This window comes from Phymastichus coffea, unplaced genomic scaffold (genome assembly GCF_024137745.1).
Source record: "Phymastichus coffea isolate CEN01 unplaced genomic scaffold, Cenicafe_Pcof_1.1 PCOF00008, whole genome shotgun sequence".
In the NCBI taxonomy this organism is placed as follows: domain Eukaryota; kingdom Metazoa; phylum Arthropoda; class Insecta; order Hymenoptera; family Eulophidae; genus Phymastichus; species Phymastichus coffea.
This window is the reverse complement of record NW_026706819.1, coordinates 2,415,707-2,442,836: the sequence shown is the minus strand read 5'-3', so window position 1 is coordinate 2,442,836 and position 27,130 is coordinate 2,415,707. Positions and strand designations below refer to the sequence as shown.

Below are 27,130 nucleotides of genomic sequence, written 5' to 3'. Positions count from 1 at the left end.
AGTGTAAAGAAATCCGGTAGTTATGTGTCAGTGGCACTAAAAACTGTTTTGATGAAAGGTCAAATATTAAATAATCTTTATATGGACAAAGGCAAGGAATTTTACAATACAACTTGTAAAATACTCGTGAAAAAATACAAAATTAATCTTTACTTGACTTATAGTTCGCATAAAGCTCGGATCATTAGTAACCTGGACGGAACACGTGAGGCTGGCTGAATACCTATAAATAGGCTGTTTGACAGGTTGTGATTAGTCCCGAGGAGGTTCGGGTGTCTGGAACACTCTCAAGGGTGGAACAGGGATACCTTGCAAGCTCAAAGGGATCAACAAACAACCCCCTAAATGGAATGGTTAATACGGTTTGGTCTGTATCACCCCCATGTGATGTTCGTATCACTTATATGTAACAAAACTTAATCCTTTGTTACCAATTCTTTTGCGGGGTAAGTGAGGCGCTTTCGCTCATGACAATTGAGAGGGAAGAATGAGGGGAGGTTGATAATAAATTATATACAGACAAGAATCAAATCTCAATTACAACCTATTATTATTAATAATTATTCACACTGAACAAACGCGCGCATAACATAATCTAAATTTACCGACTAACAAACTAAAAATCGAACAATAAACTGCTTAAGATAATCGCAACTGAACATTTCGCATTTCACTAATACCAAATCGCACACTTAACCTATTACAAACTTACTTAAAACTACGCGGACTAATACCGGGAAATTGCCCGGCACGTGGGCGCCTGGACAATTCACCGGTCGCAACTTATATCACTACGAATTAACCTTAGCGCGAACCTTCAGATAGCCGGCACGTGAGTGCCAGGCTATCTCTTTCACCGCGCACCGGTCGTCGCATCAACAGAGAGAGAGAGTGTAGAGAGAAAGAAGAAAAGGAAGACTTGACCTTTTTTCTTGTTCCTTGCAACGTCGCGAATCCTGGGCGATGTGCTGCCGCAGGACGTACCGGGCGTCGTCGCTGGTCAGACCGTCGCTACCCGCTGTCGCTGACCAGGTCTCCGTCGGTGGCGTTGACTCTCTTGGCAGGCGGGCTGGCTGTTGTTGCTGGCAAAGCCGCTGCCGGTAGGGTTAATCGTCCTTCCTTCCGGCTATCCCAAACTGCTCTCTCTGCTGGGCTCGGACTTCCGCACTCTAGCAAGACTAAGCGTAGACTCCCTCACTCTCGTAAGGCTCGGCTGCGACTCTCTCACGCACTAATTCTTGCGCGCATCTTGCAGTCGCTCTGCGGCGCTCGCTCCTCTCCCTACCTTGACCTATTAGTTAGGCGGCACGCGACGCGTCGCTTATCGGTCACGCGTTGCGCGCCTGCCAATCCCTGCATAGGCCTAATACTCTCTTTCTCTCTCTCTCTTTCTCTCACTCTCTCTCCGCGCTCTTCAACTTTTCTTGCGCTCAGCTGCGCTGGCTCGTCCTTAGCGCTGAAACAAAAGACCAAGTGTTAGGCGCATACTTAAATGCGCCCAACGTTGGCCACCACGCTTAGCCGAGTGGGGGAGGGAGAAACGCGGACGAGAGACGGGCAAACGGCCTGCTCTCGTCACACCCCCTTCCAAGGCCAAAGTTCGCACCCGCGAACGGCCTGACTCCGTGTCTCCCTCTCTCTCTCCCTGTCGACCGGCAGTGGCAACCAACGATAGACGCTAATTCATATAAGAATACCTTAGATTTAGCTTAAATTATAATTAATTCTAAGTTGGTAACAACCAGATCAACTAAGAGCAAAATCTAACAAACCGAATAGTTTAATCCGAGTAATATGCCTAACCTTTCGTCATAGCAAGCCGACTAATCCACTGCGCCAAGATCGCGACTATCTCAGTACTCAATTAAACCAAGAATCTTACCATTTACTGCCGCTCCAACGACTCCAAATACCAGAGCCTGAGCGTTCGAAGTTCCTCTGCCGAAGGAAACGAGGCACTTGCCCCGGAGAGTCTTTGGCCGGCATCCTCAGTCGCCTCGGACTCAATCACCCCGGCGCTCCGATCGCTCGGCTCACCCGCAGGGACCGACGCCTGCTCCGTCCGCGACGCGACTTCCATCCCCGTATCTTCGACCGAACCGGCTTCAGTCCCGGCTCCCTCTGCAGCAAGCGCCTGTGACCTACGCGCGAGCTTAGCGCGAAAAGGCTTGCCGCATCGGTGCCTGGGCTTTTTCGCCTTGGGCTCCCCGACGGAGGATTCAGGGCTGGCTACCTCGGGCATTGACCTAGAAGCTTCGAGCTCCGGCTCCACAGTCTTTGGCTGCGTCGCCAGGAGCTCTACTGGTTCGCCCGGGCGAGCCCGAACCCTTGCCTCCTCCACCAACCGTGCGCGCGCCTGGTCTGCCATAAAGGCATTGCGGCAACGCGGACAGTCTTGCACGCGGACATCGAGTCGCCCACAGTTCCTACAAACCGGACGCGAGAGAGGCGGATTCCTGCAGGCCGACCTGGGATGTGACCCCGTTCTGCAATTGAAGCAACGGAACGAAGGCATGTCCAATTCCTCATCCCAGAGGACCGGAGCCAGGTTTTGCAGGAAGCTACCTCTTACCAATCGAAACCCTGTTTCGTCGACCCAACACGGCGACGCAGAGGACGAGGCCGGGCTCGCCACCTGAGGAGTCGGGACAGGTCGTACCGGCCTAAGGATTGGTCGCTCCGGCACAACCGGCTCCACTCTTCGTGGGGTCGGCGGCACCACCACTTCCATCCTTGTGCCTGCCTCTCCCGTCTTCTCGGTGACCGTGCTCGCACTAACTCCCGAGGCTCTCCCTTTGTCGACAGCCAACGAAACCGATGGCTGGAGGGCGCCTGTTGCCTCAGCAACGGCTCCCTCCGCCATCTCAGGTAGAGTTGGCGTCGAACCGGAGGTTGGCCTCTCAAAGTTACACGCGGATAGGTTGAAACGCATCGTGCGCTTCCTCCTACCCGAGTTCTGGCGAGCCTCAGCCTCCTTCCTTCTCTCGTCCTCCATATATCCCGCTGGGTAGAACTGCGCGGGCCCACCCCTGCGGACGAACTGGTACGCGGGGTCTAACCTCTGTAACGCGAGCGGTTTGAAAGGGAGGTTAGGATGAACGTGTGGTTGTGGAGCTACTCGAGGCAGCTCCTGCACCGGCATCACCTCATCCTCGGAGTCGCTCGAGCTTAGCACCACCTCCAATATACCGTTGGTGGCGCCTCGCTTTATGGGACTCCAGTTTCCCCTTCCTATACAAGCCCTCGCGGTACGGCTCCGATTTGCCGCCCTACCCGCGAGATGTCCTCCCGCGGTAGCTCGAGAGCCCGGCGATTTCTCGCCTTGGCTACTCGTGCCCGCCCGCGAGAAGACAATTCCCTCTTTTGCGGCGATAACTCTCGACTTCTCGGATGCTTCGCGTATGCAAAGCGTCGTGAGCCGAAACGCTGCGCTGCGACGCACTGCCTCGTCCCAGGTACGCGTGGGCGCAGCCAGACGAATTATCGAACCCGCACGACGATTTCCCGTTAGCAAACGGACCCCTCATCGGTCGCTCACGAACGGCGTCGGGGGCGAAGGCAAAGGCGGCGGCAAAGGGAACCCCTTCGCCTGCCCGTCACTGTCCCCGCCAACCGACGCCTGTGCCAACCGTGAAACACAGGAGGCAACCTCGATGTCAAAGGAGGCCGCCTGCCCAAGGCCTGAAAACCGGGCGGCAGACTCCGACGCTCGGTCTACCTCCATCGCCTCAACAATTCCCGCCGAGTTCACCGATGCGGTCACGTCGCCTGTAGGTGTTTGAGCCTCGGCGACTTGAGCGATGCGGCCCGACTCCTCGGTTTCAGCCATCATCACCTGACGTCGATGAACCTCCTGTACCTTTAAAACAAAACAATTCAGTTATTACACCTATCCTATTTCGCAAACTATTTCTTTACCTTACGCGGTGGTATATATCGCTTAATTTCGGAGACGTGTACCCTAGCTGTACGATGCTTACTGTTCGTCGTTAGCTCGTAGATCTCGGGCGAAATCACTGAAATAATTTCAAACGGTCCGTCGAATTTCGGATCCAGTTTCGCGTTTTTACCATCCGCTGCGCTCGAAAGCGTATGCACTTTGCGCAAAACCAAGTCATCTACCTGAAAAAGTACCTGACGCCTACCCTTATCGTAGTGTTTCTTTTGCTTTTCCTGAGCTTCATCTATGTGCCTAGCTACCAAGTCGCGTAATGCATTTAAACGTGATAGCCTATCTTCCCACGCCTTCGTATCTATCTTAACAATAGGGGCCTTTGCCTCGATCTCGCGCCTTAAACTCTTTACCGGACGCGGATCCCTACCAAAGTTTAGAAACGCCGGCGATACTTTTGTAGACGCCTGAGTCGCCGTATTGATAGCATGACGAAATTCATGCAAATACCTATCCCAGCTCCTGTGATCGGCATCTACAAACATCGCTATCATCGTCTTTAGCGTACGATTTACGCGCTCAACCGGGTCACTTTGCTGATGATACGCAGGACAAAATACATGTTCTATACCATATTCTCGCAACCTGTCTTGAAATACTTTGCTCCTATATGCCTTCGCATTATCACTAATGATATACTCCGGAGTTTCCCACCTGAACAGGATTAACTCCTCAAGCGCGGCAACAAGAGCAGGGCCGTCCGCCGATCGCAGTGGTTTCAGCTCGACCCACTTAGTAAATAGGTCTTGAAAAACCACCAGGTATTTAAACCTATTTTTGCTACGGGGCAGCTCTACGACGTCGGTCGCTACTACGGCCCATGGTCTTTCTACCACGCGCTTACCCATTAGACCTTGGGGTGCCTGCTGGACTACCTTGTACTTCTGACATTGAGAGCACTCACTTACGAACGTCCTCACATCATACCATACTCCTGGCCAGTAGTACTCACGAGCAATTCGATCGTAAGTCTTTTCACGGCCGAAATGTCCAGCGAATGGCTCGCAATGAGCGTCTCTCAGCACCCTTTCTCGGTACTCCAGCGGCACCACCATGCGCCAACATTCCTCGCGATTAGTTATCGGATCGAGCAGGTGATCGCGCATGAACCGATACAACACGTTATTCTCTACTCTCCAATTCTCGAATTTCTTCGGTCTTTGAAGAACGTCTTTCACGCGTTGTAGATACCAAGCATCCTGTATCTTATCAAATGCGCAAATCTCGAGTTCGTCCTCAAATTCTCGCGAAAGTGCGTCCGGCACATGGTGCAGCGCTCCCTTTCTATGTATTATCTCGCAATCCAACTGCTGAAATTCTAATACCCATCTTTCCAATCGACCTGTAAGTTCGCGTTTATTAAGAATCCTAGTAAGCGCACTATGATCCGTAACGATGACAAAGTGTGAGCCTTCTATATAAGGCCTAAACTTTTTTACCGCAAAAAGTACTGCCAAAAACTCGATTTCGCTCACCGTGTAATTTCGCTCGTGCGCGTTCAGCATCCGACTGGCGTAGCATATGGGATGCTCGCCGTCGTCGAATACCTGGACCAAACACGCGCCAACCGCGAAGGAAGAGCCATCGCAGTGCAAGTAAAAGGGGCGCGTAAAATCAGGGCGCGCGAGTACCGGCGCCTCCGTTAATGCGCGCTTTAGCCTCTCAAATGCAACTTGCTGTTCCTCCTTCCATTCCCATGGCTGGTCCTTTCGGATGAGCTTGGTCAACGGGACCTTTATCTCACTCTCTTGTTCGATAAAACGCGCATACCATCCAACCATACCTAGGAATCGGCGTAATTGAGCTACGTTATTCGGCGCAGGATAATCTACTATCGGCTTCACCTTGTCGTCGTCCGGACGTAGACCCTCACTATCTAACCTGTACCCCAAGTAAGTTACCTCGGTACAGAAGAAATCGGACTTCTCTAAGTTGATTTCTAAACCAACGCTTACTAAACGCTTCAAAACTTTCTCTAGCCAGATCACGTGGCTATTAAAATCTGCGCTAACTACTAGCAGATCGTCCAAATACCAGAAAACGTGCGGCTCATACTCTGGACCGAAAAGTGCGTCCATGAGGCGCGTGAAAGTAGCCGGCGCATTTACCAAACCAAACGGCATTCGCTCAAACTCCCATAAACCAAGACCTGGGACCGCGAACGCCGTATATTGTTTGCTATTTTCTGAAAGCGGAATTTGCCAAAACGCCGCTCGCAGATCTATTTTCGACAGATAGACTGCTCCGCGCAACCTATCTAAAATAGCGTCAATGCTAGGCATCGGATACGCGTCTACTTTCGTCACCTTATTTACTGGTCTAAAATCGAGACAGAACCTATAGCCGCCGTCCTGTTTACGTACGATTACCGGCGCACTACTCCACTGACTATTCGATGGCCTAATTATTTTCGCCTTCCATAGCCGCATGGTTTCTTCCTGCGTGAATGCTAATATAGGAGGCGACATTCGGCGCATCGGCGTCTTTATCGGGCGCGCATCGCCTACGTCGATAATGTGCTCGATAACTTTTGTAACCGCCGGAGATTCACCAGGCTCCGGGACAATCCGGCGAACGAGCGTCAAGATTGTCTCTCGTTGAGCCTCCTCGTAGCTGCTTAAACCTGCGCATTCCGCAAAAACAACTATCTCGTTACTATTCTGCTCTGCTAACGGATACCAATCGCCTTGGTCACCTGTCCGCCAAGCGCGATTACCGTAGCTAATATTTATATTCCACGCTATCCAAAAGTCGGCTCCTAAAATCAAGTCGTGCTTAAGCGTAGATACTACCGTCGCAATTAACCAATTCGTCCTACCGCCAATTTCAGTACTTAACCTCAAGTCGCCCCACGTTTGCGGCTTCTTGCCTGAGATGCCCTGTACAAAAATCGTAGGCGGCTTTAACCGGTCCTTGAAACGTAAACCAAGATTCGGTCCTACTACCGATACCTGAGCACCTGAATCTAGTAGCGCTGTATAGATTTGCCCGCCTATGTCGACCTTAATAAAGAACCTATTCTCTACTACTGCGACTAACGCTGCATCTGATTCATCTGCCGTTTTCTTCGGGATTTCTGAGTTCCACTCAGACCCTCCCCTCACCAAAACGGAAGGTGCGTCGGCACCGACGACCGAACGTCCAAACAACAAAACCCCAGTATCAACAAGCTCACTTCTATCGCGCGTGACCATGACCTTTGTCGCAGCCCGCTCCGACGGGAGCGCAGCGCCTGAGCTCGTTTCCTTACTAACAGATTCCTTCACAGGTTCACCCTGATTTCCTAAAGCAACGGCCTTTTCCGAAGCCTGCCCAACCGTGGGCGAAATACTCAAACCTGCCTCATTCGTGTTCGTGCGCAACGATGGCAACTCGTTTTGCCTCGCTGGGCACTTCTCAGGCGAGCTAGCTATTGCGCAAAGTTTATTAAACCCTATCGGATCATGCATATCCTTATCGGGCAAAGATTTTCGCGCGATAGTGTGTCGATCTTTTTGAAGACTTTCCGCGTCCTGCTGTAACGAGTCGCGTTTATTTGCCTCTTCGGGTTCATTGCTGATCCTACTAGGGAAATTTACGCCCTCGTCACTCTGCGCCTGAACTTCTTTCAATGTCGAACGACTAAACTCGCCTTTAAACACGTTTTTAAACTCAACGATTTCCTTACTTCCTTTTTCCGGATCCTCATACTCTACAAATACTGCACGCTTGACCTTAGCCTTGACTTTCAAATACTCTCCTATTACCTCGTCTAAGAGAGGTGGCGCAGAACTGGCAATTCCCGCCTTGTTCTCGCCTTCCCTTTTTACTAAGTTCATAAAAGGAGGCGCAGAACTGGCGGTTTCTGCCTTGTTCTCGCCTTCCCTTTTTACCTCAACTCTATTCCCTTCTTCTAAGGTGCTTTCGCTCCTTGCGCGAAGCACTTTCTCTACCTCAATGGCCCGCTCAATCCATCTTAGGCAGGAGTCGTCGAGCGGTCGACGGCTCCCGCGCTGAGGTTTCCCTGCTTCACCTGATTACAAGTAGGGCATTCTCTAAACACGTAACCTATTGTCCCACAAACCTGACAATATAATGTCGACTCTGAAGTTCGCGTTGGGCAGTTATTAGCGTAATGCCCCGGTTGTCGGCATTTATAACAAACTACCCGCGGATTGACCTGAGCTATCGGGCATTGCGCCCTCCTATGTCCCACCGCGTTACAATTGAAGCAAGCCCCCGTGAATGGCCTATTTAAGTTGCTACCTCCCTGATTGCGCTGCTGCGGGACCAGACTAGGGGCTACACCTGCAGCCGGGGCCAACGAAGCCTGCGCGCTCTGACGAGCAGGCGCGGCTTCGTTCGCAGGCTGGTTTCTTGCCTGTGGCTGTTGCCTATCGGCAATAGCCACGGCAATTTCACCGTTCTGCTTCTTGCCCTTTTTACCTAGTTTTTTGTTCTGCTGCTGCGCTTTCTTTTTAGGAGATTCAACTATTAAGACCTCGTCAATCGCGTCGTTTAAACCATCAATAGTTTCGACCGATTTTTGCTTACCGGGCGACTTCTTCGTCTCTGTGTACGCGGATTCCGGAATTAGCGTTACGTCAGCCGTGGGCGGTTTTTGCCACCTTTTCCAACCGGCCATGCGATCTTCGAGCGCCATACCCGCCTCTTTAAAACTGTTTAGATCTGAGAAGGTCTTAGTTTCAAGATATCGCTTATATCTTGGATGTAAACCCTCTATGATCATAGCTAACTGGCGTCTCACCGAAACGGGCGGATCAAAACGACGTAATATCGTCTGAAAAGCCGCGACATAGTCCGTAATGTTCTCATTCTCGCCCTGTGTTCTTTGACGCAATTCGCCGTAAAGTTGTTCTCTATTCAATCGTCGACAGAATTCGCTAGAAAAACTCTTTTTAAAGTCTTTCAGCGTCCTCCACATACCGCGATTAACCTCGTACCACGGATGCGCCTTATCGCGGAATGCGGTGCCTATTGCTATCAGCATCTCTTCGTCCGAGATGCCATAATAGCGCTGGCAATCACTCAAACCTGATAGAAAACTTAGTGCGTTTGTACTATCCTTACCGGAAAAACGAAGAGACCAGGCATTGAGCGCGCTTACTCCATCCGCAGGTATACCGTTTATATACTTGATTCTTGGAGGAGCACTCTTTTTGCCTGATCTTTCCGCTCTAACTTGCTCAGTTTTCCGCGGCGATTTAACTTTATAGGTGTTACAGCTATCAGTATCCGATAGACTCGAGCTAGTGTCGCTTCCACTGATATTTTCTACCTGTCTCACCTGTTTTTGTTTAGGTCGCCTTATGCTCATTACACTCTTCTCGCTAATAATCGAACCTTCACCTAACGGAGCTGGTATTTCAATTTCCTCTCTAGTAGCTACCCGTACCTCGCGCTCCCAGTCTTCAACCCATGAACTTACTTTAGGCGCGTGATATTTCGTGCTCGCCGATCTATTTGAATCGGCATAGAGGAATGTACTATCTGCTCTATTGTTTGGTGCGTTCGCGTGGGCCGATGGCTCAGTCGCAACCGCGGGCGCGTTTAGCGTCTCGCGGTCGCCGAGCGGCTTGGCCTGAGGCGGCAATGAAGCCTGCTGTTCGGCCTGAGCCGCTCTACCGTGCATTGCCTCTCTTTCAACTCTAAAAACTGCATTCGCACCATCCGTGATGCCCTGTCTAACCTCGCGCCTATAAATCCAACGCGGTACTGCAGTTAAAGCTCCCCAGATTTGGTTTATCGCGCTAGTGCTACGCTCGCCTCGGTTTTCCGCGACTTGTTCGCGTGCGCGTTCGATCCTGTTGTCCGACGGCGAGCGAGTCGCCATCGGTAACATGTCGTTGTCACCGAGCGCGACTGCATTTTCGCCCGGCGGTCGAACTTGTTCGCGAAGAGCAGCAACACTTGCTCTTGCCTGTGTCGCCTGCTCTTGCTCGCTTGATAATTCGGCCGCCAAAGGTGCTGCAGCTGCCGTGAATTCATCGCCTAGGTTCGCGTTCCGCGCACTGCTTACCGTTGTTTCTTGCTGTTCGTCATACAGCTTTTCCGGGATTCGGCCTGATGCAAAATCGCTCGAGCGCAACGGTGGCTGCAAATCTGGCCGCTCTCTTAACAGCATATATCGAAAATACCGGGTTTGTAATTCCTCAAGATCACCGTGTAGACTAAGTTCGCGATAGCGCATTAATTCCAACAGAACAGCCGGTTCTGTGGAATCAATTTTGCGTTTTAATTTTTTCGCATGCGCGTCGCGTAATATTCTACGTAAGACTATTTTATCTCTACACGCTAGCGACATTGTTATTTCTAAAAGTGAAAATCCGTAACTTGACTACGACGCGAGCCTATGGGACTAAGCAAGTCTCGACAGGTCCGTGTAACCTGATACCTTACTGACTAATTTCTTTCCAAGCTATAAGCCGGCAAGAAATCGCCTTGCTTACGCTTATAGAAAGAAATTATAATTTATCAAAATTTACTTACCGTAATTTTGAATAGGCAGTCTAGTAAAATTCTTAAAACACAAAAAAAAACTAAAGCGAAGAAAGAACGCAGTCGTCTAGCGTCAAAGCGACTCAATGACGCACCGTTGTCATCCGACACCGCTATTAAAAAAAAGGTCACTGGCAAGCACTAACAAGAATTCAAAATACCGAAAACTCGAAATTCTTTTACGCGCACTCTTTTGCCCTTAGTTCACAAAGAAAAATCAGTTAACCGTTATTTCTAAAATTTTATTATCAAACCATTTCTCTCATTTATCTCCCAATTGTCAGACTCACAAGGGATGCCATGTAACAAAACTTAATCCTTTGTTACCAATTCTTTTGCGGGGTAAGTGAGGCGCTTTCGCTCATGACAATTGAGAGGGAAGAATGAGGGGAGGTTGATAATAAATTATATACAGACAAGAATCAAATCTCAATTACAACCTATTATTATTAATAATTATTCACACTGAACAAACGCGCGCATAACATAATCTAAATTTACCGACTAACAAACTAAAAATCGAACAATAAACTGCTTAAGATAATCGCAACTGAACATTTCGCATTTCACTAATACCAAATCGCACACTTAACCTATTACAAACTTACTTAAAACTACGCGGACTAATACCGGGAAATTGCCCGGCACGTGGGCGCCTGGACAATTCACCGGTCGCAACTTATATCACTACGAATTAACCTTAGCGCGAACCTTCAGATAGCCGGCACGTGAGTGCCAGGCTATCTCTTTCACCGCGCACCGGTCGTCGCATCAACAGAGAGAGAGAGTGTAGAGAGAAAGAAGAAAAGGAAGACTTGACCTTTTTTCTTGTTCCTTGCAACGTCGCGAATCCTGGGCGATGTGCTGCCGCAGGACGTACCGGGCGTCGTCGCTGGTCAGACCGTCGCTACCCGCTGTCGCTGACCAGGTCTCCGTCGGTGGCGTTGACTCTCTTGGCAGGCGGGCTGGCTGTTGTTGCTGGCAAAGCCGCTGCCGGTAGGGTTAATCGTCCTTCCTTCCGGCTATCCCAAACTGCTCTCTCTGCTGGGCTCGGACTTCCGCACTCTAGCAAGACTAAGCGTAGACTCCCTCACTCTCGTAAGGCTCGGCTGCGACTCTCTCACGCACTAATTCTTGCGCGCATCTTGCAGTCGCTCTGCGGCGCTCGCTCCTCTCCCTACCTTGACCTATTAGTTAGGCGGCACGCGACGCGTCGCTTATCGGTCACGCGTTGCGCGCCTGCCAATCCCTGCATAGGCCTAATACTCTCTTTCTCTCTCTCTCTTTCTCTCACTCTCTCTCCGCGCTCTTCAACTTTTCTTGCGCTCAGCTGCGCTGGCTCATCCTTAGCGCTAAAACAAAAGACCAAGTGTTAGGCGCATACTTAAATGCGCCCAACGTTGGCCACCACGCTTAGCCGAGTGGGGGAGGGAGAAACGCGGACGAGAGACGGGCAAACGGCCTGCTCTCGTCACATATAAATAAATAATTCGAACTCTCATAATCTAGCTAATGAGTAAGAATTTGTTTCCAATGATTTTACTCTAATTGTCAAGAAAATAGATAAATGAATCAAATATAATAAATAAGTAAATCAAATATACATAAGTAAGTGCAATATATCGAGGAAAGTCAGACAATGCCCTAGTTTCTTATGGTGCGAATTGTCCCATAAGCAGAGCTAAAGTCTTTCTTTGATAGGATATAATTCGGCCCAAGTTTCTTATAGCGCGAGATGTTCTATAAGTCGAGCTCAAATTATAAGGAAAGGATAGTCTTGCTTAGTTAATCACAATGAGAGAAAGAACTTAGGTATTAATCCAAGTTTATTCAGACTCATGCGCTCACCTTGCAAGGCTAGAAGTGAATGCTAGCCTGTGGAAAGGTAGGCCTATTTATACACAGATTTTCCCGCTTATTATTGCAGGAGAGATTTCATCGAAAATTTGAGAGACATTCGCGAATTTTGAGAAATAAGTTTTCTTAATTTACAAGTAACTAACCATTAATATTAAGTTTTTAACACATGTAAATTTTACAGAATTTGTTATTTGTCGATTTTATACAATATACAATTATCGCCAATAGTGTCGTCAAAAGTTATTAACTAATAAAGTTAATTAACGTGATATTACATTATTTACAATAGAAAATTATTAAAATTTCATATAACTTTATAGTTGATTAATTTTGGAAGTATTTTCCAAAATTAATTATTTAAATTAATTAATAACATTTGAATTATGACTAATTTTTCATATTTGTAACGGTTTTTTCTAATCTTAATATGCAATTATTAGATTAATTATCTAAGATTTCTAAATCATAAAGTTATCATTATCAAGTATTAACTTAATATTTTCGTTCTAGATATGGCTTATTGTTTAAATAAATTATTAATTGTTTATTTATTAATAACAGTTATTATACAGCTGGTATTAATGAAACCAATTCTTACTCATGTTCTATGTTTATTCACTTTGCGTATAACTTATTTACATTTTTCTAATATTTCATATGTTAATAAATAAATCAACTTTGCATATTGATATTCATTATTATTTCATAGTTGAATGAGATTTTTGTTATAATATTATTAATCTACATGCTAAAATCTATATAATCGATACTTTGTTATATTAAAATTATCTATAATTAACATATTTTTCTTAATATCATGAATCATTATATCTATGTCTATTATTTTGTGACGTCACGCTGTTTATTTTGATTCGATTTTTATTTGTATACAGTCGCGTAAACAGTGAGGTAGCGCCGCTTAATGTATTGTTTTGACTAAACAGATAGATACGTTAGACTAGTTGCAGTCATTCAGTGATTTAATAAATAGCTCATATATAGGACGGTTACACCCAATATAAGGTGTGGGATACCGTGCCGGAGGATGCATGATACAGGGAGGCTGTATCGTGAATGGTACCCTCCGTGCACTGGTTGAAACCCCGAAGAGTGGAAGTTTTCTTAGATATGAAAGTAAGCTAGGCTAGAAACAATACCTACAACAGAGTAGGTAGGTACTATATATATTTAAGCAGTGTAGATCGGCAATCGTAGCAAGATGGAAGCTCGAACCTCAGAAGGTACTATGGATCTATATAGCTATACTGGTACCGAAGCTATCCTATGCAATAGTATGATGGAGCGTTACCAAAAATGTGATTACAAAGAAGGTTTTGGATCATATACAGGCCATTATCTTGAGAGGAATTTATGGATTAAAGTGTAGCATACCCACGGTTGCTATTAGGATGACGCCGGATAAAGCAAGACTAGACCTTATTATCGATAGGTATGCTGCCAAAAAAGCATACAGACTAATGTGCAGCAGTGCCTGAAAAGAGTTTAATAATGGGCATGTAACCATCGGCAACATTCTAACTAAAGAGAACAGCTCGGGTGAACAACATGACAGAATAGTGAAAACTACCATATTCGGAAGACGTTTCAAAACGGATATACCGGAAAGAGAAAAATGGAAAGAGAATGAAGCCTTGGGGCATGGAGATATTTAGTTTACAGATGGATCCAAGTCAGACACAGACGGAGGATTCGATGTATATAGGAACAGGCAAGGACAAGATTCAGCTTATAGCCTGAAGGAATAGAACATCGTCTTTCAAATAGAAATCCGCTATAAAGACGTGTATTAAGAATTTGGTACAAAACAGAACGGAAAGCAGAGTCATTAAAATCTCCACTGACCGCTAAGAATCAATAAAGGCACTTAAGAATTCGGTCAGCATACCTATTGCAGTACTGGTTAATCCCTCTACGAATACCGCGTTCGATAAACATGAGCATATCGATATCTGTCAGAAGATCAAATTTTACATTTGTATATTTTAACATAGCATCACAATTTAATCCAGGTGTTATATAATAGTGAGCAGGATCCAAATGATACGCAATACATTTGTTCTTAAAATTTTCAAATACTTCAGCCAATATGAGATATCAGTCTTGAGATCTAGATCTGAATAGATGTCACGATCGATGATATTGAACATTCTTCTAACCTCGTTTACGTGAGTGTACTCCTCATCGCTGATATTCGAATCATAAAGACTGCTGTATAAGTCTTGTTTTTGTGGAAGAGATATCAAGTTTCAAACATAAGGATACATAGTCATAGGGAAAAACACCGTTTCTCTTCGATAAAGCGATCTGCTGCATGAAGTATCTATCTTCTTGTTGAAAATGGCGCTTTAGATTATCATATTTTTCCAAGTACGATACTAGTTTATCGAGAGACGAAGTTATAAATCGGAATTAATCAACGAATCGTAGAGTAATGTCACTATCTTTCACATATTTGGTAAAAAATATATATTTTTCCTTTGTGACGAGAGCGGGCCGTGTGCCGGTCTCTCGTCCGCGTTTCTCCCTCCCCCACTCGGCTAGGCGTGGTAGCCAACGTTGGGCGCATTTAAGTATGCGCCTAACACTTGGTCTTTTGTTTCAGCGCCAAGGACGAGCCAGCGCAGTTGAGCGCAAGAAAAGTTGAAGAGCGCGGAGAGAGAGTGAGAAAGAGAGAGAGAGAGAGTATTAGGCCTATGCAGGGATTGGCAGGCGCGCAACGCGTGACCGATAAGCGACGCGTCGCGTGCCGCCTAACTAATAGGTCAAGGTAGGGAGAGGAGCGAGCGCCGCTGAGCGGCTGCAAGATGCGCGCAAGAATTATTGCGTGAAGAGAGTCGCAGCTGAGTCCTACTAGAGTGAGGGAGTCGAAGCCTAGTCCTACTAGAGTGCGGAAGTCCGAGCCCAGCAGAGAGAGCAGTTTGGGATAGCCGGAAGGAAGGAAGATCAACCCTACCGGCAACGGCTTTGCCAGCAACTGCAACCAGCCCACCCGCTAGGAGAGTCAACGTCGCCTACGGATACCTGGTCAGCGACAGCGGTTAGCGACGATCTGACCAGCGACGACACCCGGTACTTCCTGCGGCAGCGCGTCACTCAGGATTCTCGACGTTGCGAGGAACAGGAGATAAAAGGTCAAGCCTTCCTTTTCTTCTTTCTCTCTACACTCTCTCTCTCTGTTGATGCGACGACCGGTGCGCGTGGAAAGAGATAGCCTGGCACTCACGTGCCGGCTATCTGAAGGTTCGCGCTAGGTTTAATTCATAGTAACGTAAGCTGCGACCGGTGAATTGTCCAGGCGCCCACGTGCCGGGCAATTTACCCGGTATTAGTTCGCGTAGTTTTAAGTAAGTTAGTAATAGGTTAAGTACGCGATTAGGTATTAGTGAAATGCGAAATGTTCATTTGTGATTATCTTAAGTAGTTTATTGTTCTATTTGTAGTTTGTTGGTCGGCAATTTAGATTATGTAATGCGCGCGTATGTTCAGTGTGAATAATTATTAATAATAATAGGTTGTAAGTGAGATTTGAATTCTGTCTTTCTATATTTCATTTATCATCCTCTCCTCGTTCTCTTCCCTCAATTGCCTTGAGCGAAAGTGCCTCACTTACCCCGCAAAAGAATTGGTAACAAAGGAACGAGTTTTGTTACACCTTCATTTGAGGAAGAAGGCTTACATAATCAGGGAACTTATTAGCGATCTCTTTAATGAATAAGTGTGCATCCTATCCGCTGAGATTATGAAAATATACGGGTATAGTTCTTGATTCTTGATAAACAATGTTACATGTGCTATGAGCAAGTTCTCGATACTTTCCAGTAAAATGGCAATGATCACAAATTTTTGTATTCTACTAAGTATTGGTAGGCTTTTTACATGCATATGTGGCATATCAGAGTATGAAAAAAGCTGAATGTCTCATGAAAAGATAAATTTCACATAGATTGTGTACGGCACACAACACGGAAAATCCAACACTATACGATTTACGATATTATGATAGATGTGTTTATCATTAGACAGAAGCATTAAGAGACTTTCGAAATCAGCATACACAACGTACAGTACAGGACACTCATTTTTCAAATCATCAAATTGTAAAAATTTGTCTTATTAGGAAGCATAATTTTACACATATTTACATTTTTACAATCTATATCGTATATTTTCAATCTTTCTTCAGTCAGAAAATAGGACAGACAATGGTGACAAATATATGACTTACATCTCCTAGATAACAACTATCAATACGGCAGTTGAGACAAGTTTTTTATCAATACATAGTGTGCTTTATAAGGTATATAAGGACGTTATATTTGATCTTCATTCTCATCAGCATTCACATCAACGTAATAATTCTCTACGAGAAGAAAGTTCACGTGCTTTTCCATCTTTTCAGCGGTCAAACGTACTCGTAGAGTTAAAACTTGATAGATGTCATTTTTCAAATTTAGAAAATACACATTTACCGAAACATCATTTTCTTTTTCAAATTTAACGACATGCTTCTGATCTACGTTTTTTGTTAATCTATCATTATCTTGAGTTCTGTTGATTTTCGGAAAAAATATCATAAAGAAAAAAATGTTGTTTTATGCTCCAATTTATAAAAAAATTTTAGAAAAAATGTTCTTTAATCTGTTAAACGTTTATTAGAATCTAGATTCATATTTCAACGTGACAAGGTCCTGAAGCATCAATCTGAACCATATACAAATTATTTAGAAAGTTTAGAAAACAAAATAAATTGAAAGTAACGAACCCCACAGTTACTTGATCTCAACTCCATTAAGCTGCTCTAAGAAGAGTGTGATAGAGCGATGAGGAAGATCCAACTTATCACAGCGTGACCTTTGGAATATCTTGCAAATAGAGTGGAAAAAAATAAAATCGACAACGTTGACTAAGCTCGTACTTCGGATGCCACGATTGTGTAAGACTGTAATTAGAAGTTGGAATTAGAAGGTGCATATTTTGAAGAAAAATTGGTTTAAAAGTATGTTTTGTTACCGAATGTTGTGTTTACCGAAGTAAAAATAATTATTTAAGTGAATATTTTTATGTAAAGATAAGTTTGAAACTAAGTTTTATTTTCAAACTGAAGAGTTTAGTGATGAACAAAACAAAACTAAAATTTAGAGGTATTGTGAGCACTTTGTGAACAAGTATACATTTAGTTTCAAAGCCACCATCATATCAACTGCAATCAGCAGCTTCCAACAGCATCTGTCAGCAATACTGACAGCAACCAGCGCGCAGCAACAATGGAAGTAGCTAGCCCTGTGTGGACCAGAAGCTCCCAGTTATCCGCTAATTCACGAACGGTTACGATTGATCACCGTAACCGTAACTTACGGCAGGTGCACATATTCTATCCACGACTTTCACGTTAAATAGTACCGGGAAGTAGTTAGTGTACACGCTGTCAATAGTTTCTTGAGTGAAAAAGAACCAAAATCTTTAACGTTGATCATAGTTATTTTTTAAAAAATAAAATAATAATATTATATATACGAGGGTGGTCCGATAAGTACTTAGCCTCACCGCCCGATGGCGCCACTCTCGCAAAAGAAATATTCTATCACGTAGTACAACCTTCTCGATGGTTACTGTCAAGATTTCAGCCGGATCGGAGTTGTAGTTTATTTTTGAGAGCGTGTGAAAGCAAGTCTGTCCGTTGATTTTTGAAAAATGGAAAAAGAGCAGTATCGGTCGGTGATTCGATTCTTGTTTTTGGAAGGGAAATCGCGCAGTGACATCAAAAAGCGCTTGGATGCTGTGTACGGTGACTCTTCTCCTTCGATGGCGACCGTCAAAAATTGGTTTAACGAGTTTCAACGTGGTCGCACGTCGATTTTTGAGGAGCCACGTCCAGGTAATCCGAAAACGGCTACCACGGAGGATAACGTGATAAAAATTCATGATGTCGTATTGGCAGATCGACGATTGAAGGTGGGCGAGATAGCTAAGATCGTAGGCATCTCAAAGACCGCGTGGGTCATGTCCTGCATGAAATTTTGGGCATGAGAAAACTGTCGGCGCGATGGGTGCCGCGTTTGCTCACTCCGGACAACAAGCGCAACCGTGAGACAACTTCAGAGCAATGTCTGACGCTGTTTAAGCGCAATCCGAAGGAGTTTCTGCGTCGTTTCGTGACAGTCGACGAAACATGGATCCACTGGTATACACCAGAGACCAAGGAACAGTCGAAACAGTGGACTTTACCCGGCGAATGTGCTCCGAAGAAGGCGAAGTCTGCCCCATCGGCCGGAAAGGTGATGGCCACCGTTTTCTGGGATTCACAAGGTCTGATCTACATCGACTACCTGGAGAGGGGCAAAACGGTCACAGGGCTGTACTATGCCGAATTATTGGGCCGATTCGACGTCGAATTGCAGAATAAGCTGCCCCATTTGGCGAAGAAAAAAGTACTCTTCCACCATGACAACGCACCGGCTAACACCTCCGCCATCGCCATGGCCAAATTGGTCGAATTAGGCTACGAACTGCTGCCCCATCCACCGTATTCTCCAGATTTAGTTTCGTGCGACTTCTTTTTGTTTCCATACTTGAAAAAGTCACTCGCCGGGCAGAAATTTGAGTCGAATGAGGAGGTAATCGCTGCCACGGAAGCCTACTTTTCAGATCTCGAGGAAACGTATTTTTCAGACGGGTTAAAGAAATTGGAGCATCGCTGGGCCAAGTGTATCGAACTAAAAGGAGACTATGTTGAAAAATAAAACACCACTTTTCCAAAATTTTCGTTTTTCTTTTGTAGGCTAATTACTTATCGGACCACCCTCGTAGATAACTTTATAATTGTATGTATGAGAAAAAATAAACTTACTTTGCATTTATCAGCAAAAACCTTAACCAATTTGCTTTTTCGAGGCCTTTGACAAAAATAGTAGCTTCAAAGAAAGTTTTTCTTATTATTTTCCGAAGATCGTCGTAATTTAAATTGCCACATTCCCAACGAATACCATGAAAGTTCTTCACTAACCAACGATTTTAGGATTGATTTTTTTTGAATAATCAGTTCCATAGTAAGATGGTTTGAATAGAAATACTAAAGAAGTTACATCTTATTCTATAGAAACGATGGCAACCTCCTTGAACACAAATTCGTTTATGGAAGTCTTGAAACCTTCTATGTCTACGACAAACTCCATTTTAACTGATTATACTTTTATATATGGCTTCCAATCATTCATTTCCCACGATTTTTTGGACGGAAATGGGGCCGTTTTTTCGGCAATTCGACGTCGAATCGGCCCAATAATTCGGCATAGTACGGCCCTCTGACCGTTTTGCCCATCTCCAGGTAGTCGATGTAGATCACACCTTGTGAATCCCAGAAAACGGAGGCCATCACCTCTCCGGCCGAGGGGGCAGTCTTCGCCTTCTTCGGAGCACTTTCGCCGGGTAAAGTCCACTGTTTCGACTGTTCCGTGGTCTCTGGTGTATACCAGTGGATCCATGTTTCGTTGACTGTCACGAAACGACGCAGAAACTCCTTCGGATTGCCCTTAAACAGCGTCAGACATTGCTCTGATCGGTCTTTTGAGATGCCTACGATCTTAGCTATCTCGCCCACCTTCAATCGTCGATCTGCCAATACGAGATCATGAATTTTTGTCACGTTATCCTCCGTGGTAGCCGTTTTCGGATTACCTGGACGTGGCTCTTCAAAAATCGACGTGCGACCACGTTGAAACTCGTTAAACCAATTTTTGACGGTCGCCATCGAAGGAGAAGAGTCACCGTACATAGCATCCAAGCGCTTTTTGATGTCACTGCGCGATTTCCCTTCCAAAAACAAGAATCGAATCACCGACCGATACTGCTCTTTTTCCATTTTTCAAAAATCAACGGACAGACTTGCTTTCACACGCTCTCAAAAATAAACTACAACTCCGATCCGGCTGAAATCTTGACAGTAACCATCGAGAAGGTTGTACTACGTGATAGAATATTTCTTTTGCGAGAGTGGCGCCATCGGGCGGTGAGGCTAAGTACTTATCGGACCACCCTCGTATATATAATATTATTATTTTATTTTTTAAAAAATAACTGTGATCAACGTTAAAGATTTTGGTTCTTTTTCACTCAAGAAACTATTGACAGCGTGTACACTAACTACTTCCCGGTACTATTTAACGTGAAAGTCGTGGATAGAATAAGTGCACCTGCCGTAAGTTACGGTTACGGTGATCAACCGTAACCGTTCGTGAATTAGCGGATAACTGGGAGCTTCTGGTCCACACAGGGCTAGCTACTTCCATTGTTGCTGCGCGCTGGTTGCTGCCAGTATTGCTGACAAATGCTGTTGGAAGCTGCTGATTGCAGTTGATATGATGGTGGCTTTGAAACTAAATGTATACTTGTTCACAAAGTGCTCACAATACCTCTAAATTTTAGTTTTGTTTTGTTCATCACTAAACTCTTCAGTTTGAAAATAAAACTTAGTTTCAAACTTATCTTTACATAAAAATATTCACTTAAATAATTATTTTTACTTCGGTAAACACAACATTCGGTAACAAAACATACTTTTAAACCAATTTTTCTTTAAAATATGCACCTTCTAATTCCAACTTCTAATTACAGTCTTACACAATCGTGGCATCCGAAGTACGAGCTTAGTCAACGTTGTCGATTTTATTTTTTTCCACTCTATTTGCAAGATATTCCAAAGGTCACGCTGTGATTAGTTGGATCTTCCTCATCGCTCTATCATACTCTTCTTAGAGCAGCTTAATGGATGTTTAAACTGTAGCTTAAATGTTATGATTATTAATATTATTAACAATGAATTATACTCCGGACGGGCAAGCGGAAGGCGCCGAGGAGATAATACGTGACAATAAATAAGTTCGGAATTAGGGATGGATGATTGCGTGTTATAAATGATAAGTCCTAATTATACAATATAACTTTAATGAAATTATTAAAGTGAGGAATACTCATCCGGCATAAAAACCCCAGTCATGAGTGGGGAAAAGCCATCGAGATCCTATAGATTACTTACAGAGTTGTTTACTATTATAAATAAAAACTACGCCACTAATACAAAATTGAGAGAGAGAAATTGTATACGCTTATAATAGATTACCTGAGGCTCGCGGAGCCTGTACAGTTTACACGGTGAATGGCCATTCAGAGTAAAAATGTGTGTTCGCTTACAGTCGACGCCAACATAGGTAGAGGGAGGGAAGGTGCTACCACACACACACACATCAGCGCACCGCAGCCCCAACGTCTTGAGCACACAAAAACTGCGATGTCGCTTAGTTTGCCGACTGATGGGCAGGAAGGAACTGGTAGCACCCCGGAGACTTGAGGGTGTCTTCCACTGACGCAGTCAGTCCCCTTGAAATGCGTCACTGGGATCACGAGACACTAGCGAGTCAGTCGCACCCAACACACTCACACACCTAAGCGCTCACGGTTCCTCTCTTGGCTCGGTGTCGCAGACATGCACTTGCGGCAGAAAGAGGACTTGTCGCGTATAACCCTTTTGAGTGATGAGAGATGCACGTTAGAGAGCAGAGTCTCGACCGTAGCTGTCTGGTTTCCGGAAGGAACAGAACCCTTTCTATCCGAAGACGCGAGAATAAATAGGCGGAAAATTCTCCCTACTCTTGAGGCCCGTCCGAGGGGGCCAAACAGAGAGGGATTTACGATTGCGAGGGTGGAAGAGTCCGTGCGACCTTTGATTACCTGCGGCCGCCGGCCGCGAACTCTCTTTTTTTTTATTGACGCGCGCGGCCTCGAGATCATTGGTCATCGAGCACGTCTGGGGAAAACCCAGACGTGCTAAGACGAGAGTATTGCCGGGTTAGCGGAATTAATTTTCACCTAAAAAAAAAACTAAGAAACCTAATAACTGCATTTGGACATGCGGTGCGCAGATGGGGGAAATACGCGCTGCAATTGGCGAAATGCAATAAACAACAGATGCGCGCCTATTTCCGACTGTAAACGTCACCGAACGCGGAAGTCGATGATTTATTGCCCTTGCGTCGCTCCTTATATTCTGTTGTCGGTCGCTTTCTCTCTCTCCCTTTTTTTTTTTTTTTTTTAATCTCGGAGCGCAAATGACGCGAACAATGGAGTTGAGATCAAGTAACTGTGGGGTTCGTTACTTTCAATTTATTTTGTTTTCTAAACTTTCTAAATAATTTGTATATGGTTCAGATTGATGCTTCAGGACCATGTCATGTTGAAACATGAATCTAGATTCTAATAAACGTTGAACAGATTAAAGAACATTTTTTCTAAAATTTTTTTATAAATTGGAGCATAAAACAACATTTTTTTCTTTATGATATTTTTTCCAAAAATCAACAGAACTCAAGATAATGATAGATTAACAAAAAAGACTGTTTATTTACAGAAATGACTGTAACTATAGTACAAAAAGTCACACAAAAATCCGCGAGTGATCTTTATAAATGGAAAGGAGCTAGCTTTTGACTTCTGTAGGTATATTTATTCTTCTATTACTAGTTCTAAACTAACATTGATTTGAATTAAGATGAAAACAATCAAAAATTTGTTTTCTATCGTAAAAAGACATAGTTTTTGATTTTTTTAACTTTCTTTACATATTATATGAAAGTTATTACAACAACCTTCAAAACTCAGTTTGATTTTTTTTGATACGATAATTTCCGACTGAGATACAAAACTTTTAAGTTTGAGCGATTTTGGTGTAGGTATGGCCAAAGTGATTAGTGGGCAGTGCATCTGTTAGTCTGCTAGAAATCGCTAGCGACATATCTTTTAATGAAAATAAATAAATTACAGCTGAGATTATAGATGGATATGAAAGAATTTAAACCACGTTACGAAAGTAACTGAAATTAACCCGTAGCTTGAAAATTAAAAAAAATAAATTTTTCTTGAAATTTGAACTGCAAGTGTATGCATAACCAAACAAAAGAAATCTTTCAAAATATATAACTTTCTTCTGTGTAAATAGGACGCTCCAATATAAAAATTCTATTAGGTTCTTAGGTAGAAAACCAGTTAAGTAATGACTAGATAATCTAAAAGGATTATAAATACACTTTACATATGCAGCAGTAATGAGAGTGTCGTTATTCGTTAATTATTTTGTATTGTATATAATTTTATGCCGTCAGGCGCTCAATAATGCCAAAATTTTGTCTGAAAGAGTTGGAGAATTTTCAAACTAAAAGCCGTTACATTTTTATAATGTAACAGTAATATGTATAAAATTAGAATTAAGTTACTCTTGCAACCTAAACACAATCGATTGTTTATGTCAATACGATCGAAACATTGCTTTTATAAACAAGATTAATGAAAATGTAATAACATCAAATTCGTTTCAAAAAAATTATTATAACATAAATATTTATATTTCAGTCATAACTATTTTAATGTTTTGTTAACTGAACTTTATTATTATTTAAAATGTTTTTTTCCTATAAAATTAAGAAAATATTTTAACTTTTTAGTGTTTATTTGAAGATGTAATTGAGAGTTTCTGATTAAGCGTATCCGTTCATTTATTGTTTTTGCAAACATATAAATACTGTTGCGTAATATAATATATCTCTGTCGAGAAAGATGAGAATTACTTACCCAAGTAAAAATGTGGAAAACTGAGGAGAACTGGTGAATCATATTGGCATAGAGATGCATTGAACGTCCCCTCGGGAGCACAGGGAGGACCTGATGGACAGAAGCATTGCTGCGACGGTACTCGATCGGGTGAGGAAAATACGTCTGCTGGTGGGACAAATCTATAGCCAGGAACTCCACTCACTGTCATTACTTCTTGCTAAATTTATCCATGTATGAGAAATTAATAACACTTCCAAATAAAGAAAATATAAAAATTACAGCGATTAAAAAGGAGAAAGAGAGAGAGAGAAAGAGAGAGAGAGAGAGAGAGAAAGCTACCAAAAGGAGTCTTCATTTGCGAACAATCTCGTTTTAATCATAGTAGCAAAAGAAGCATGGCAAGTGAAAAGTTATTGCTTATGAGGTATTGAAAATGATCAAGTATACTTTTACCGGTAACCATAGATAAATGCAAGGTATTATTGATCACTTATTGAAGGAAGTACGACAAATTAAGGTTTAAAATCAGTTGTAAAGCAATTCTGCTATGAGAGAAATTAAGTTTTTGAAAGTATAACTGACAAAAAAATGGTCATTTAAATATCATATCGAAAAGGCAATAACAAAGGCATCAATAGGGGCTTATTACTGTCGCCACTTACATCAAATATACAGGGTGAGTCATTTTAATTTCCCCAGTCTAATAACTTTTGAAACAAGCAAATTACGCAAAAATGTTTCAGACCAAAGTTGTAGGGGTTCAAGGGGGACATCTAGGGGTGACTTTGAAATTGACCTTGAGCTTGACCTTGACGGTTTTCTCAAGGTCATTTCTATTTTTTTAATGGAAACCCCTATTTCTGATCTCAGGATCAGAAAGAGCGGGAAATTTTACGTTCAAGTATCTATTTAGTTTTTTTTCATAAGAACATAAACAATATTTCAGTTTTTACTTAAGAAATTGAAGCCGCTTTCAAACATCAAAAGGTTTAACGAGCATCGAAGACCTTTGTCGTACTTCTATTCTCAATGTGAAGCAAAGGTCAAATTCTTGAAAATTCTCTTATTTTTGTTACATTTCGAGGCGAAGCTTTTATCGCATATGACCGTTGTTAAATAAACTTCCAAAGAATAAGGGACTGGCCATGTACTAACGATGCTGATGTTTAAGATCATAAACTTCCTATCTTTAGCACTACCCAGGAACAACGACGTGGACGTAATAGGATTATGTTCCCTCTGGGGTGCTTTATTAACGTGAGTCCCCTTGCCTCTCACGATTCGGGGTGCTTTATTAACGTGAATCCCCTTGCCTCTCACGATTTGGGGTGCTTTATTAATGTGAGTCCCCTTGCCTCTCACAATTCGTGATGAAACTAGAATAAACTTATTTCCTATCGGTTTTGCTCGAAATTATTACCATTTACGTCGATGCATTGCCTGAGCCTCTGTTCGAAGCTTTCAATAGTGCGCAGTAAGATATCTCTAGAGATTTGTCTACATGCAACTCTAATCCTTTCTATCATATTCTCCCTTGTTGTGGGCGCTTCGGCGAACACAGTATTTTTTAAGTATCCCCAAAGGAAGAAATCTGGGGAAGTTAAGTCCGGTGATCGCGCAGGCCAATAAGAAAGGTCTCTTATTCAAATATGAAGAAATAATGATAGTGATACAATGAACACAAGCATGGTTAAAACAAAAGTAATATTTAAAGCTTTTTCAAAATTGAAATCACGACTGAACGTATTGCGATTACTTTCTAAACGACTTCCAAATGTAATAGATTCTTCATTGAACATGAAATTTATCCTTATGTATTTAACTTTTACTCTTATTTCTTTGCAGAACATCAGATTGATACTGAAAAAGTTTCATTAATTTAATAGACTTGTAATAGCAAATTATTAGCAAAAACTTCCAATATTTGAAATTTATTAATAATAATCATACAGTCCGGTGAAAAATAAAAAAGGATAGGGAACGGAAACAAGAATAGTCCTGTAAAATTTAAAAAAATTAAATTTAAAAAATTTAAATCCTGTAAAATTTCCTGCTCTTTCCGATTCCGAGGTCAGAAATAAGGGTTCCCAATAAAAAAATAGACTTGACCTTGAGAAAGCCGTCAAGGTCAAGCTCAAGGTCAATTTCAAAGTCACCCCTAGACGTCCCCCTTGAACTCCTACAACTTTTTTCTGAGTCATTTTTTCGTATTTTGCTTACATTGTTCGATTCTTGTTCCAGGATAGTTTTGACCTTAGCATGACCTTAAGGGTTTATTTTGACCCATGTTAAAAGATGTTATCTGGATGTAAAATTTCCCGCTCTTTCCGATTCCGAGGTCAGAAATAGGGATTCCCAATAAAAAAATAGACTTGACCTTGAGAAAGCCGTCAAGGTCAAGCTCAAGGTCAATTTCAAAGTCACCCCTAGATGTCCCCCTTGAACCCCTACAACTTTGGTCTGAAACATTTTTGCGTAATTTGCTTGTTTCAAAAGTTATTAGACTGGGGAAATTAAAATGACTCACCCTGTAGAACTAAAGCCAGTATAGAGAAAGCTGTTAGTATTAGTTGCTGATTCGAGATAACCATATCAAATGGGTTAGTAGATTCATTGCCCGTTCAATTATTGACCCTGGAAAGATGTGAGATATGGCATTGATAGAAGTAACAACGACAGAGATAAAGGAATTTATTCAAAGAATAAAAGATCCATGTAGAAGAGGAAACGAAAGATGATAGAATAAATGAATGGTGTCGAATGATAGGTAATGAATTTACACGCTTATACCAACCGTCAAGGAATGACTACTACAGAAGTACAGTAAAATAGACTACCGACTAACACAAGTACTCAGTAACCACCCATACTTTAGAGGATAATTTGCTAAAATAGAGAGCATAAATCTAATAGTAACTGTCATTTTGCGGAAAAGAAATTAACAACGTGTAACAAGTCTTATTCGAGAGCTTTACTTAAGAGCAGGATAGACCTAAACGAAATAACGAAATGACAGTGCAAATTGAAGTGATATTATAGAAAGACATTCTTGTATCACAGAATATAGATGATTAGCTAATATTAATGAACAATTCTAAGTTCCTTTTCCCTTCTGAAACAGATGAAGGTATAAGGAATATACAACAAACGTAGAGGAGACAAATCAAGAGTATAAGAGGATCTGCCGAAGTAATATAAGTA

General features: G+C 43.2%; 1 protein-coding gene across 3 annotated transcripts in view; it reads right to left on the bottom strand.

The window, feature by feature from the left end:
- Positions 1–27,130, bottom strand: part of LOC131669499 (scavenger receptor class B member 1) — a 347,418-nt gene that overhangs the window by 164,556 nt on the left and 155,732 nt on the right. For all 3 annotated transcript variants that reach the window (XM_058944428.1, XM_058944410.1, XM_058944419.1), the window contains exon 4: positions 23,948–24,146. In XM_058944428.1, coding sequence (XP_058800411.1) covers positions 23,948–24,146 — 199 coding nt within the window. The remainder of the gene's footprint in view (positions 1–23,947; positions 24,147–27,130) is intronic.